Here is a 14,340-nt window from a genome sequence, read left to right on the forward strand (position 1 = left end):
AGGGATGGAGTCGCGTTTGCACACTCCACCCTGTGCGAAGTAGCATGTAAGCAGAGGGTGTGAGCAGAGAGTGCGCACCTCACGGCAGCCAGCTGCTCAGGTGAGTGAGGCTGATTGAAAAAGTCTCTGCTCCGGCCCCTGCCTCCTGCGACCTTTGCTCTAATTCTGATACAGATTTTAGAGGATTATAAGATTGTCCTTTGGGATGGTCAGTAATTAAGTGGGAAAAACACCAGATAGAGCATGTTCATAATTTCCTTTTGGTCTTGAGGCCATTCGTCCTAAATCAGCCCTGTTTTGGTGTTAGAAACTGGATTATGTGACTTATGTGGATTATGTGAATCGTGAAGATTCTTTTTTTCTGTGAACGAGTGTATTTTTGAGCTAGCTTTTTCAAATGCCTTCCTCCCCCTTTAATGTTAAAAAGGTTAGAAAAGTTTCAAAAGGTATAGTATGACTGACTTATTTTTTATTAAAGGCTTGTCTTTTAAAAATATTTTATTTATTTTTGGACAGAGGCAGAGAGAAATAGAGGGTGTGGGGCGATAGGGAGTTGGGGGTGAGCACTACTTCACCGCTGATGGCATATACTTCCTGCAGGTGGGGACCAGCGCTTTTAATCTGGGCCCCTGAGCACTGCAACATGCATCCTCTACAGAGTACAACATTACTCAGGCCCCGAAGGCTTGTTTCAGATAGTTTAATTATTTTAATATAGAGTCAAGTATTTACATAAAAATAAATTAGAAATGTTATTGCTTGTAATTAAACCTGATATTTTTATTGGTTTTTAAATTTTTTAAATATTTATTTATTCCCTTTTGTTGCTATTTTTGTTTTTTAGTTGTCTTTTAAGCTTTATTTTATTAATTATATATGAGAGAATGTTACATATGGCAGAGAGAGAGAGAGACAGAAAGACAGACTGACAGATAGAAGGCAGAGTACCACTCCAGTACTTGTAGTGCTGGACATCAAGCCAGGAACCTTAATCATTAAAGACTGGTGCTCTATCAGTTTGGATATTTCCTCAGCCACTGTTTTATTTATTTATTTACTTATTTGCCTCCACGGTTATTGCTGGGGCTTGGTGCCTGCACTACAGATCCACTGTTCCTGGAGGCTATTTTTTCCCTTTTCTGTTGCCCTTGTTATTTATTGTTGTTGTTTTCTTGTTGTTGTCGTTGTTGGATAGGACAGAGAGAAATCGAGAGAGAACGGGAAGACAGAGAGGGGGAGAGAAAGACAGACACCTGCTGACCTCGCTTGTGAGGCGACTCCCTGCAGGAGGGGAGCCGAGGGCTCGAACTGGAATCCTTACGTGGGTACTTGTGCTTTGTACCATGTGCTTAGCCCACTGTGCTATCTCCTGGCCCTTGGTTTTATTTATTTTTAAGAGCTGTATGTAGTATCATATGCCAGAAATCAATTATACATTTTTTTGCTGCTTTCTTAAAATCATTTAGTGATTTCTGAATGCTCTCCCTTTGTATTTAACATAGCACTGAAAATCACACACGTGTCTCAAGTCAAATCTACCAGTCTCTTAATCCAGATGAGACTGTAACACTACAATTTTAAGAACAGTCTTCCTGTTTTATAAATATATATAGATTTTTATGAAACATCAACATTGGGGATTTGAATAGAAACTGAAATTAAGCATCAGTGTTAAGGTTCTATAATTACGTCTTCTTTCTGAAGCAAGAATAAGGTTCAAGACTTTCATCCAAATTGTCTTTACTTATTGGATTAAAGTCTCTCTCTCTCTCTCTGTCTCCAGTGCCTGCACTTTGAATCCATCTGGTGGCCATTTCTTCCATTTTATTGGCTAGAACAGAGAGAAATTGAGAGGGGAGGGGAAGACAGAGGGGGAGACAAAGACGGACACCTGCAGACCTGCTTCACCACTTGTGAAGCAACTCCCCAGCGGGTGGAGAGCCAGGGGCTCGAACTGGGATCCTTGCACTGGTCCTTGCGCTGGTCCTTGCCCTTCGCACCATGTGCACTTAGCCCCATGCACTACCACCCAGCCCTGGATTAAAGTCTTAACACTTATTAAGTGTTTAAAAATTAGTATTTTCTGGTCCAGGAGGTGGCACAGTGGATAAAGCACTGGACTGTCAAACATGAGGTCCTGAGTTTGATCCCAGGCAACACATGTACCAGAGTGATGTCTGGTTCTTTCTTTCTCTCCTCCTACCTTTCTAATAAATAAATAAATAGACTTATAACTATAAAGTGAAGATTAGTGTTTCCCTATTCAATATTTAGTCTTTTGTGGTTTTCAGTATTTCTATGCAAGCAGAGTTGTGTTTGCCTCATATAACTAATAACCGACTCTATGACAGGTTTTAAACACTTAGGGAAAGCAGGTACTGAAACTGAACATTAGCCTGAAGTTCAGAGGAAGTGGGAACACCAGGCTGTTAGTGGAGGACAGGGATCCTCTGCCTGAGGGGCCCCAGAGCTTCTCCCTGGAGTGCTGTCACTCTCTTGGGCAAATAGTTCAGCCCTTCCTTAGGCTGGGACCCAGAGAGAGAGAGAGTACCAGAGTGCCCTTCTCTGGGTAGATTTCTGTTTGTTTTTTTTAAGTCCATGACCTTCTGTAATCCTGGTGCAATGCTGTCATATGGTAGAATTTATGCCTTTTTTTAGTTTATTATCTTTTTCTTTTTTCCTCCTGCTGTAGGCTTCCTGCTAGTTGTTCCTTTTCTTTTAAATTTAAGTACACGCTTTCCAGCTTCCCTTTGATAAATGCTGACACTTTAGGAAGTTTCACACTTCTTTGTTTTTGCATAAAATTCTGGACTTATATGGCAAGAGTATGTCCTTCTTCTTTTCCCCCACTCTCTGTTTCCTCACTTGTCTGCTGACAAGTTTAAAAAAGAAAAAGCAAACTTTTTTTCCCCCTTTCTCCCTGTTCTTCCTCTGTGGTTTGCTTTCCAGAACTTTCTTTGCCTCGTTACCCACCACGCCAGCCCCAGTTGCAGCCTGACAAGTCTGCCAGGCTGACACTTCAAGAGTACCCATGAAATTCTCTTGTACTTTCTGCCACTCCTGGATTCTCTGCCTGCACCATTCTACTGGTCCCCTCCCTCCCTCCCTCCCTTTCTCTTATTTTAAGATAGAGGGGAGACAAAGATGGGAGAAAGACCACAGCACCTGCCACAGGAAGGTCTTAATCCTGAAAGTATAATCAGAGGCCCTGGGCTGCCATTTTCACTTCATAGCTGGGTAGACTGTGTCTTAGCTTCTGAATCTGTAGTAGGGATAGTCACCTTTAACCCATAGGGTTGTTAATAAGACGCAACTGACATGTTAGATGTATTAGTAGGCATTTAATAACATTTCAGTTAATTGTTACTTGTTGTTTGCAGTTCCCCTCCCCCCACATATTTGACACAGAGATGATTGTTTCATGTGTATTTTCTGTTCCCTATCTGATTGCCATCCGTCCCCCGCCCCCACCCCATTTTCCTCTTCTCCTCCTCTTGTTCCTCTTCTTTCTTTATCTGAGAGGACAGAGTCAATTTGAGAGGGGAAGGGGAGGGAGAGAGAGAGAAAACTGTAGCTCTGCTTCACCACTTATGAAGCTTTCCCCTTGCAGGTGGGGACCAGGGATTTGAACCTGGGTCCTTGTGCCTGATAATGTGTGCACTCAACCAAATATGACACTACCCAGCCCCTCTCCTAGTTTCACTGAGGTGTAATTTTTTTTTTTTAAGTGTGTATATTGGTGGCCGAGTGGTGGCATACCCAGTTGAGTACACATGTCACAATGTGCAGGGGATTGGATGTGAACCCTCAGTCCCCACCTACAGGAGGAAGCAGTGCTGTAGATATCTTTCTTTCTCTCTTGCTCTCTCCCTCCTTCTTCCCTCTCAATTTCTGTTTCTCTTTCGATAACGTGTGTGAGTGTGTGTGTGTGTGTGTGTGTGTGTGTGTCTTTAGGGTACACAGCATGATGATTTAAAATATATCAACACTGAAATTACCCCTATAGTTAAGCTAATTGAGGCATCGACACCTTAGTGTGTGTGTGTGTGTGTGTGGTGAGTACGTGGCCGATCTGTTCTCAAGCGCGCACAGTACGGCGTTCCTAGCTGCAGTCCCCATGCTGTGCATTACAGCCCCGAGTCTATTTAGCGCGTAACTGAACGTTTGTGCCCTTTGACTAGCGTCTCTTTCCCCCTCCCTGCAGCCCTTGCCAAGCCAAGTGCTGCTGTTCCTTTTTATTCTGAGTTATATATTTTATAGATTCCACCTAAAAGTGAGTTCTTCTAGTATTTGTCGTTTCGTGTCTGGTGTGTTTCATTCAGCAAACTGTTCTCCAGGTTCACCCATTTCACAGTTGTGTACTCAACTCTGGCTGATGGTGGTGCGGGGAATTGAACCTGGGACTTTGGAGCCTCAGGCATGAGAATCTTGTTGTATAGCTGTTATACTAACTCCCCCTGCCCCAGACTGACTTTTTCGTTCAGGAACAGACATCATAGTAATAGATTTCGCCCTGGTGCCCTTGCATTGCACGTGGTGACAGGGCCATGCTTGGTGAGCTCTCTCTCCAGTCTCATTGTACACACCCTGTTTCATTACAGGAATTCTTGCACTTGATATCCAGACAGCATTCCCCCCTCCCCCCCCAGCCATTGTACTGGGGACATGACGGTTTATAAGACAGTTGTTGTCATGCATGTACAGTGCCATATATTGGCTTACTGAGTTTTACAAAAATGACAGGCTCTTCATTTTTTAAAATAATATATTTTCCTTTTTGTTGCCCTTGTTGTTTTTATTGTTGTTGTAGCTATTATTGCTGTTGATGTTGTTGTTCTTGGATAGGACAGAGAGAAATGGAGGGAGGAGGGGAAGACAGAGAGGGGGAGAGAAATGTAGACACCTGCAGACCTGCTTCACCGCCTGTAAAGTGACTCCCCTGCAGGTGGGGAGCCGGGGGCTCGAACTGGGATCCTTACGCTGGTCCTTGCTTTGCGCTATGTGCGCTTAACCCACTGCGCTACTGCCCGACTCCCTAGGCTCTTCATTTTAAAAACAGGACTTAACAGGTAAGTTAGTAAATGATGCAAGAGTCAGAGGCAGCATAAAAATTCCTACTTTCCCAGCAGTTATACAGCTTAAATTTATTGGTTTGGACTAATACTGTAATGTTAAGTTCTTTATTTCTGGAGATAGAGATCTACCAGACACCTAAGATTCTCATCTGAAGAACTTTGCGTCAGTAAGAAAACTCCTGATTGGGCCTTGGCAGTGTGCAGTAGTGCCTTGTATGCTTGAGACCCTGTGTTTGACCCCTGCACCCCATCCAAACAAGACACAAAACCAAGCAGAAAAGATAAATGATGCGGCTGGGGGTAGATAGCAAAATGGTTTTGCAAAGAGACTCTCAGAAGCCCCACGTTCAGTCGCCTGCACCACCATAAACCAGAGCTGACTAGTGCTCTGGTAAAAGGAAAGAGAGAAAGAGAAAAGAAAGAAAGGAAGGAAGGAAGGAAGGGAGGGAGGAAGGGAGGAAGGAAGGAAGGAAGGAAGGAAGGAAGGAAGGAAGGAAGGAAGGAAGGGTAAATAATAAAACAGCGCTTTCATTAAAAGGACAGAAAAAGAAAGAAATGTGGTAAAGTGGCTGGATACAAAGATGGATGAATCCACAGTTTTGATTTGCAGTGGACATTAAAGAATGCAAGTAAATCAGAAGAAGAGAGTATTCTCTTCCTGTTGTGTCATGTCTTTGCGTTCACATGCTCAAACTAAGAGCTTGCTGTTTTTTACAAAGTTCATTTAAAAGATGTGTGTGAATGTCAAGGGCGAGAACATGGTTCAGACTGAGACTAGAACATTACCCACGTATTTTTCAGAAACTGCTCAAGTTGGCCTTGAGCAGTTTAGATTGAGTGAGAAATAGTGGGAACAGAGAATGCCGGCCATAGTTTCTCAAGGGACTTAGCAGAGGGACATGATTCACTTGGGAGCTGTATTCACAGCCCTCCAGTTCTCTCTGCTCTTCACTGGTGTCTGTGGTGTTCACAGAGGCGGCCTAGTAGATGCTCATTCACAAGGAAAGAATGAGAAAAGACATTGTGACCAAAGCGGTTTTAAGTGATTTGTCTGTATTGATTTAAGATGGGTTTACAAAGTGACAAGAATGTAGGAGTGGTGGCTTGGGAGGTGGTTCAGTGGCTAAAGCCTTGGACTTGCAAGCATGAGGTCCTGAGTTCAATTCCCAGTATCCCATGTGCCAGGTTGATGCTTTGGCATTCTCTCTCAACATTTTCAAAAACAGAGTATAGGGGGACTGGCAGTGAGGCACTCCTTAGAGCACACGGGCTGTAGTTCTCAAGGACCCTGGGTCAAACCCTGCTCCCAACCCGCAGCCTCAGGCATGAGAGTCTCTGTGCTGAACAGTTAGGCTGTCTTTTTCATCTTCACTTAGTTGGCAAAGCATAGTCACCTCTAGTTCCAATCACTTTGTCCCAGAGAACATAACACCATCATTTTTCCTGCCAGTTACATTCCACCTAGTGTTGATCCCACATCTCCCTTAACACAATTGCAACGTGCTTTTGGAACCCAGGGATTGAAGGAGGAGTAACCGAGTTCTGTGGAAGATGCAGTCTTGTTCCTTGCGGAGAATGATGGAGACTAGGTCCTGGGAATGACTAGATTCGCCTGGGTGTTCACCTGGATACTGAAAAAGGCAATCTTTAGAAGGCTTTGTCTAGATTTCTGAGGCACCTTCTTCCTACAGCCAGTGACCACTTAAGTCCTCGTGGTTCTGGGAGGCATGGCTGCCAGACATGGGGCTGTGCACCCTGTCCATCTCCTTCTTCTGCACCAGCATCGAGAGGAACCATGTTCTTTCCTTCCTCCCCTATACTCCTCTCTGCGAAAACACAACGGCTACAGTGATGGGATCTCTCTATACCGACACTGGTGGGGTTCTCCCAAGGAAGACAGGAGATTGGTGAGATCTGATCACCCACCAGCAAGCCCGTGCGCCCACCCCCCTCACCCCAACTTCTGAGCAGTGTTTGCATGGCTTCAATGTAAAGGAGGGCCCCAGCAGCACTGAATGTGTGAGGAAAGCTCTAAAAGTGGAAGCCTGCAAGTTGGCACAGTAGGCAAAGCGCTGGACCCTTTACTGTAGTCCTGAGTTTAACCCCTGGCTTCACATGCACCAAAGTGTTGCTCTGGTTCTCTCTCCTTCCCCCATTTTTCTCCTAAATAATTAAATCTTGGGAGTCGGGCGGTAGCGCAGCGGGCTAAGCGCACGTGGCACAAAGCTCGAGGACCGGCGTGAGGATCCTGGTTCCAGCCCCCGGCTCCCCACCTGCAGGGGAGTTGCTTCACAGACGGTGAAGCAGGTCTGCAGGTGTCTGTCTTTCTCTCCCCCTCTGTGTCTTCCCCTCCTCTCTCCATTTCTCTCCGGTCTATTCAACGACAGTGACATCAGTAACAACAGCAATAGTAGCTACAATAAAAAAACAACAAAGGCAACAAAAGGGAATAAATAAATAAATAAGAAAAAGTAATAATTAAATCTTGAAGGAAAAAAAAAGTGAAGAGACCCTTGAACATTCAGTCAACAAACAAGTGAAGTAATGCAAGAAACTGAACAATCTAAACAACAACAAAACAAGCTTCATCCCCCAAATCAGAAGAATAGACAGTATTATGTGCATCCCACCCTGCCAAAAAACCAAAACCAGACAAACAAAAAACACAGGACTAGGAATGAAGAGTTAAGTATGAAAGACCTTTTGAGAATTTAAAAAATGTTACCATGAAGCCAAGGAGTAGGATAAGGAACTTCACTTTCTTTCCTTTCTTTCTTTCTTTCTTTCTTTTTTTTTTTTAAGATTTTATTTATTTATTCATGAGAAGATAGGAGGAGACAGAAGGAACCAGACATCACTACTCTGGCACATGTGCTGCCGGGGATCGAACTCAGAACCTCATGCTTGAGAGTCCAAAGCCTTATCATTGTGCCACCTCCCGGACCACTTCTTTTTTTTTTTTTTAATTTACTTATTAATGAGAAAGGTAGGAGGAGAAAGAACCAGATATCACTCTGGTACATGTGCTGCTGGGAGTTGAACTTCAGGACCTCGAGCTTGAGAGTCTAGTGCTCTATCCAATGTGCCACCTCCCAGACCACACAGGAACTGTCACTTTCTACATGTCTAACATGTGGTTAACTTCAGCATAAGAAAAAACAGCCGGTTTGCGTGTTCCCTGTGGGGGTGAGGACCGGCTTGAATCTGCCGGCTGCTTCTGCACTGACAGTGCTGCAGGCATCTTGGAGCCCTGGGCTGTGTTCAGTATGCAGGGCAGTAATGAGTGCGATAAGCGCTGTTTATGTAGCCCTTCTCGAGAAATCTGTAAGCACAGTCGCAGGGCGTTCACGCAGGGGAATGCAGGCCCAGGCCATGGAGTTTGCTCCAGCTTGCTCGCCAGAAGTTGCTCTCCTCAGGTCACTTCTATGAGTCCCACTTCCCTCCTCTGTTTTGCAGTCGGTGACAGTTAGGACCTGTCTCTAAGGCAGTCATGACAATGAAGTGATGACAATTGTTGGATTATGTGGGGAAGAGGGGAGAGGGAGAGAAAGATAGACACCTACAGACTTGCTTCACCACTTGCGAAGCCACTCCCCTACAGGTGGGGAGTTGGGGGCTTGAACCAGGATCCTTGCACCAGTCCTTATACTTGATGCTATGTGTGCTTAACCCAGTGTGCTACCGCCCGACCCCCTAATTCCCATATTCATCATTTCTCTGTCTCTACGCTGTACACTGAGAATGGATAGATAGTCCTTTTGTTGCATTTCCTTCCTCCCTTCCTTCCTTCCTTCCTTCCTTCCTTCCTTCCTTCCTTCCTTCCTTCCTTCCCATTAAAGGATTTATTTATTTATTCATGAGAAAGATAGGAGGAGAGAGAGTAAGAACCAAACATCACTCTGGTATATGTGCTGCTGGGGATTAAACTCGGGACCTCATGGTTGAGAATACAATGCTTTATCCACTGCACCATCTCCCCTGGACCACTTGTTGCAACTTTCTTGAGTAAGTTCGTGCTCTGTCCTGGCTCCAGTGTCAGTCTGCATCACTCAAGAGAAGGTGTGAGGGTGTTTAACATACAGGAAGGGGAGTCTTCATCAATTGAAATGTTGCCTTTCAATTGTAGGTGGCGGTTAGCAAGGTGAAAGTCCAGAACCATGGCTCAGTTTCCAACACCGTTTGGTGGTAAGTTTTTTTTCTTCTTCTTCTCCTTCTTCTCCTTCTCCTTCTCCTTCTCCTTCTCCTTCTCCTTCTCCTTCTTCTTCGCACTTCATAATCATTAAAAACTAACATTGTGACAAGTTTCAGATATTCACACAGGCAGAAAGCATAGTGTGGTCATACTCAAATGTGTGTACACACCACCTATTTCCAAGGCGTATTGGTTCACGGCCAGTATCGTTCCATCTGAATCTTATGAAGCAAGTCTCAGGCACCATCATCTTAGTTAACTCACAGACCTTGGGTCTGGGGATTGAACCTGGGAACTTCAGAGCCTCAGGCCTGAGAATCTTTACATAACTTATGCTGTCTCCCTCCCCGGTAGTAATTCTTCATGTCCTCAACAGCCAGGTCGGTATATAAATGGCCCTGTTGGCTTTAGAAAGCATTAGGAGATTAGAATTTACTCAACTCAGGATCCAGACAAGACACACAGGTCGTGTGTCTCCTCCTCCGGGAACCTCACTTTCACCCCTTGATCTTCCATGATGAAGGGAGCCAGTCCCTTTATTTCTGCTATTCTCCCAAAGCCTGGTTTTGAAGCTTACCACATCTGTTGGCCTTTCTTTAGTTTGCCTGCTCGAAACTTATCAATCTGTATAAAATGTGTTTTCACGTTCTTTCCCCCACGCTACTAAGAATATTAAATACTGTTTTTGCTTACTGGCCAGTTGTTCATTTCCTCCCCTCCCCTCCTCTCCTCTCCTCTCCTCTCCTCTCCTCTCCTCTCCTCTCCTCTCCTCTCCTCTCCTCTCCTCTCCTCTCCTCCGCTCCCCTTCCTTTTTTCTTTTTCTTTTTTTTTTTTTACCAGAGCACTGCTCAGCTCTGGTTTATGGTGGTGCAGGGGATTGATCCCCTTCCTTTCTAATAAGAGAGTGTGCTCTGTGAATGATGACTCTCGGCAGCCGTCTCATCCAGTCATCCCTCTGCACTTCTATTGAAGTCCCCTGGGCTGCTAGTCAGGAGGTCTGCACACATTTCAGAAAACTCAACATCACTCGGTTCGATGGTGATGTGTTTATAACTCTCTTCTTTATTACTGGGCAAGTCTTATTTTGCTTTTAATTTTTTGAATCTCCTTCTTAAAATATAATAGCTTACTGGATAGAAACAGAGGAATCACAAAGGAAGGAGAAGATAGAGAGGGAGAGATACCTGCAGCACTGCTTCACTGCTCAAGAAGTTTCCACCCTGCAGCTGGGGATCAGGGACGTAGACCGTGGCCCATAAGTATTATAACAAGTGTGCTCAATCTGGTGCACTACTGCCTGGCCCCTTTAATTCTAGCCTTAAGGATGAATACTGACAGTGCAGAAGTTAGTTGCAGGACTATAAGGCCTGAGAAGGAAGGAAGCAGATCTGTGTCAGTCACCACTTACCCCCTAACTCGGTGTCTGGCGCATAGGTGACTCCTGTGACTGTTTCTAGGGACAGAATGAACCACTGCTCTACCTGTCACTGTCAAGCAGAGACGCTGGAGCAAGGGGACACCAGCTGTCTAGAGATTTTGCTTTCATACTGGGTCTCACATCCTGTACTAGACACACATCGTGCAATTCCCACCTCTTGAGAAAGTGCCAGAGCATTGTAAAGTCTCCTCCCTGAACCATCGAAACTTACTTTGGTGAATTTGAGGGCTAACTTGAGATTCTCAGAAATGAGGGGACAACCTATCAGACTCTGGTTAAAGTCCCCCCCCTTTAGGATAGCCTTAAAAAGTATTAGGGAAGCTATGAAGGGAGGGGATTGAGTATGGAGCTCAGGGAGTGGGCATTGTGTGGAAATGTACCCCTCTTATCCTACAGTCTTGTCAACATTTCCATTTTATAAATAAAAATTAAAGAGTAAAGAAGTATTAAAGTATAATTTGAATTTTATGAAATTCCATAGCTTTATCCGTGCAATTCAAAGATTCATAGTGAATTTGTAGAGCTGGGCAACCATTACTGCAGTCCATTGTTTGACTGTTTTTATCATTCCCAAAAAACTTTGACCTGTGGCATTTAAAACAATTGAGAGGACTGGGGAGTTAGCATATAGTTATCCAAAAACATTCTCATGCCTGAAGCACCAAATGTTCCAAGTTCAGTCCCTACCAGCAACGTAAACCAGAGCTGAGCAGTGTTCTGGCAAAACAACAACAACAAAAGCAATAATAATAGTTAAACTTAAAAGTAAATGAAGCTATCTTGTAGCTTAAGTTTATGTAAATAAGGAATTTTTTTTTTTTACTGTTTTCTCCTTTATTGGGGGGAATTAATGGCATCCAGTTGACAATAAAATACGGTAGTTTGTCATGTGTGACATTTCTCAGTTTTCCACATAACGGTCTAACCTTTCCCCCCAAGTCCTCCTCTGCCAGCATGCACCAGGAACTGGACCCTCCCTCCCACCCCAGAGTCTTTCACTTTGCTCCAATACATCAGCTCCAGTCTAAGTGCTGCTTAGTGTTTTCCCTTCTGTTCTTATTTTTCAACTTCTGCAAAGGACAGTTGTTAACTTTTCTGTATTCTCATAGCCTTGCTAACTATGACATTATAGGATCAGTTTTTATTAAAAAAAAAAAAAAAGAATTTAATTTTGGTCTACTGTACTCTGACTCAGTTTTCTTGCAGAACTTCCAGGGACAAACAACTATTTATGAATCATTGGCGACAATGGCAGAATGTTCAGTCATTACGACTAACTAACAGTGGGGTTGAATGTTTGGTTTGCCTCGCTCATGAAGTAATTTCTCTCTTTCCTTTGGCATGTAGGCAGCCTGGATGTCTGGGCCATAACTGTAGAGGAGAGAGCGAAGCATGACCAGCAGTTCCATAGCTTAAAGCCAATCTCCGGATTTATTACTGGTAACGGGCGCCAGTGTTTTCACATTTCCCCTCATCAAGGTGGATATGTCTGTAACAGTTCTGTTATTGAAAGCCAGGGTGGGCATAGAGGGACGGGGGGATGTCTCCCTGTTTCAGCCTAGCCTGTGTGTGTATTTTCCACAGTTGCTTTTCCTCCAGAGCACTGGGTCTTGTTCATAGCTTTAATGGTTCCTGAGTACTACAGCACTGAAGGGTCTGAGTTAGATCAGAGACCCACATCCTTCAGGTCATGTAGGATTAGTCTTTTCTTCGTGAACTCAAGTACTTGCTTAGTCTCCATCTCCAAGTGGCTTGGACAACATAGATAAGTTAAGGTATTTTGAACTCTTAAAAAAACAAACAAACAAACAAAGGAATTCCCTTATTGTTTTGTCCCTAAAGTTCCTTTTGTACTTGGCCTTTTCTGTTACCTTTCCTGTTTGGTGACTCTCCAGAAACTAGCTTGAGACACCAAGGGCATCTCCACTTCCCAGGCACTTGTTTTTGTGATGTTTTCTTTAATTAATTTTTGGGCTGTTGATGCAATCCTTTTGATCATCATTTCCTATTCTACACACACACACACACACACACACACACACACACACACACACTACAAGTACAAAAACTGGAAAAGAACTTTTTCATAGAACAAGTATGGGGCTCTGGTAGATGTGCTCTGTCATAAATCATTGCTAGTTAATAGGTGATCAATTAAAGTGGGCTGTCCATGTCTGCAGATAAGTCCTCTTCAAGATGACTGTGTACAACGTGCTAAACCGAAGTCCATAAAGCACTGCTTGACTTTATCATGTATTCAGTGCAGACTTAAGGGGTCAGACACCTCTTTCTTACCATGATCATTTTGTTATCGGCAGATTCCTGTCAGCTGTTGTATTCTGCTAACACCTCTCCTGTTGAATTTACAGGTGATCAAGCTAGAAACTTTTTTTTTCAGTCTGGGTTACCTCAACCTGTTTTAGCACAAATATGGTAAGTTGCAGCTTCCTGTAAGCCAAAGGTACTATACTATTCCAGTAATGTGATTTCTTCAGATGTAGACTGAAACACTGTTCTTCCGTACAAAAGAGAGATACTTCTGCAAAGGATCTGTCCACTATGGGAACTGTAACCCAATCAAATTTGCCATTGAGAAACCTGCATTGTGAGATTCTCGTGCCCATTTGATTCACCTTCATATCACTATAGTACACACCTGAATAATGTGTACTTTATTGCTGTCTGATGTGATGGTTCTATAGCTAAGGTCAAGAAAATGTTGGTTCGTAGTGGAGTCATCATGAATGTACTTGACTTGAAACAAAACCATGCCAGGTTCCTAGAAGGGTGTGTGTGTAGATGCGTGTTTGTGTTTCTTTTTCCTGGTTGTGAGCATATTGACTGGAAAAATGTTTCTTTCAATTGGCAAGTCTCCTCGGATGCCACTCTTCCACATCTAACTTGATGTCTGTTTTGTGCTAGAAAAATCAAGACAACCAAGTTTTGTTGTTATTGTTTTAGTGGATCTGGGATTGAAACTAGATTGAGCTCATATCCTGGCCCAGGCAGCAAAAAAAATTACTTATTTACTCAGTAACACACACACAGACACACACACACCCCACACACACACGGCCCAGTACACCTCTGTGCTCATACATATACGGCACTGGGAGCAAACTCAGCACCTTGGGATTGCAAAGCATGTGCTCTCTTCACTGAACCAGCTGCTGGAATTATTCATTTGTTTTCAAGGAGAGAGACAGAGGCAGATGCTAGACCAACCTTCCGCCATATACGACATTTTATTTGCTTTTGTCTGTCTAGTTTTTGTGTTGAATTGAGGGGCCCAGGACCTCTGTGCTCTGTTGGTGGGTCACCTCACCTCCCTGAACTACTTAGGAATTAATTTTATTCAACAAAACATTTAAAAGATTTACTTAATATATATAATTTATTTATTTACTATTGGATAATGACAGAGAGACACCTGCAGCCCTCCTTCACTACTCATGAAGCATCCCCCTTGCAGGTGGGGACCAGGAGTTTGAACCTGGGTCCTTGTGCACTGTAATATGTGTGCTTAATCAGGTGTGCCACTGCTTGGCTCTCATTATTATTATTATTATTGAATACAAGTGAAAGAAGGACCAGGTACTGTTTATCTGTAACATAAAGTGGTGCAGGGGGTTGAA

At 43.7% G+C, this 14,340-nt stretch overlaps 1 protein-coding gene across 5 annotated transcripts in view; it reads left to right on the top strand.

Annotated features, from left to right (window-relative positions):
- Window positions 1-14,340, top strand: part of ITSN1 (intersectin 1) — a 209,352-nt gene that overhangs the window by 50,766 nt on the left and 144,246 nt on the right. For 2 of the 5 annotated variants that reach the window (XM_016186705.2, XM_060198667.1), the window contains exons 2-4: window positions 9,202-9,260; window positions 12,053-12,145; window positions 13,075-13,138. The exons of 1 other annotated variant lie outside the window; for it this stretch is intronic. In XM_016186705.2, the coding sequence (XP_016042191.2) occupies window positions 9,233-9,260; window positions 12,053-12,145; window positions 13,075-13,138 (185 nt within the window). In that variant the 5' untranslated portion in view covers window positions 9,202-9,232. The remainder of the gene's footprint in view (window positions 1-9,201; window positions 9,261-12,052; window positions 12,146-13,074; window positions 13,139-14,340) is intronic. 2 more of the 5 variants (XM_060198666.1, XM_060198668.1) reach the window with 2 other exon arrangements.

The sequence above is a fragment of the Erinaceus europaeus genome, chromosome 9 (genome assembly GCF_950295315.1).
Source record: "Erinaceus europaeus chromosome 9, mEriEur2.1, whole genome shotgun sequence".
Taxonomy (NCBI): Eukaryota; Metazoa; Chordata; class Mammalia; order Eulipotyphla; family Erinaceidae; genus Erinaceus; species Erinaceus europaeus.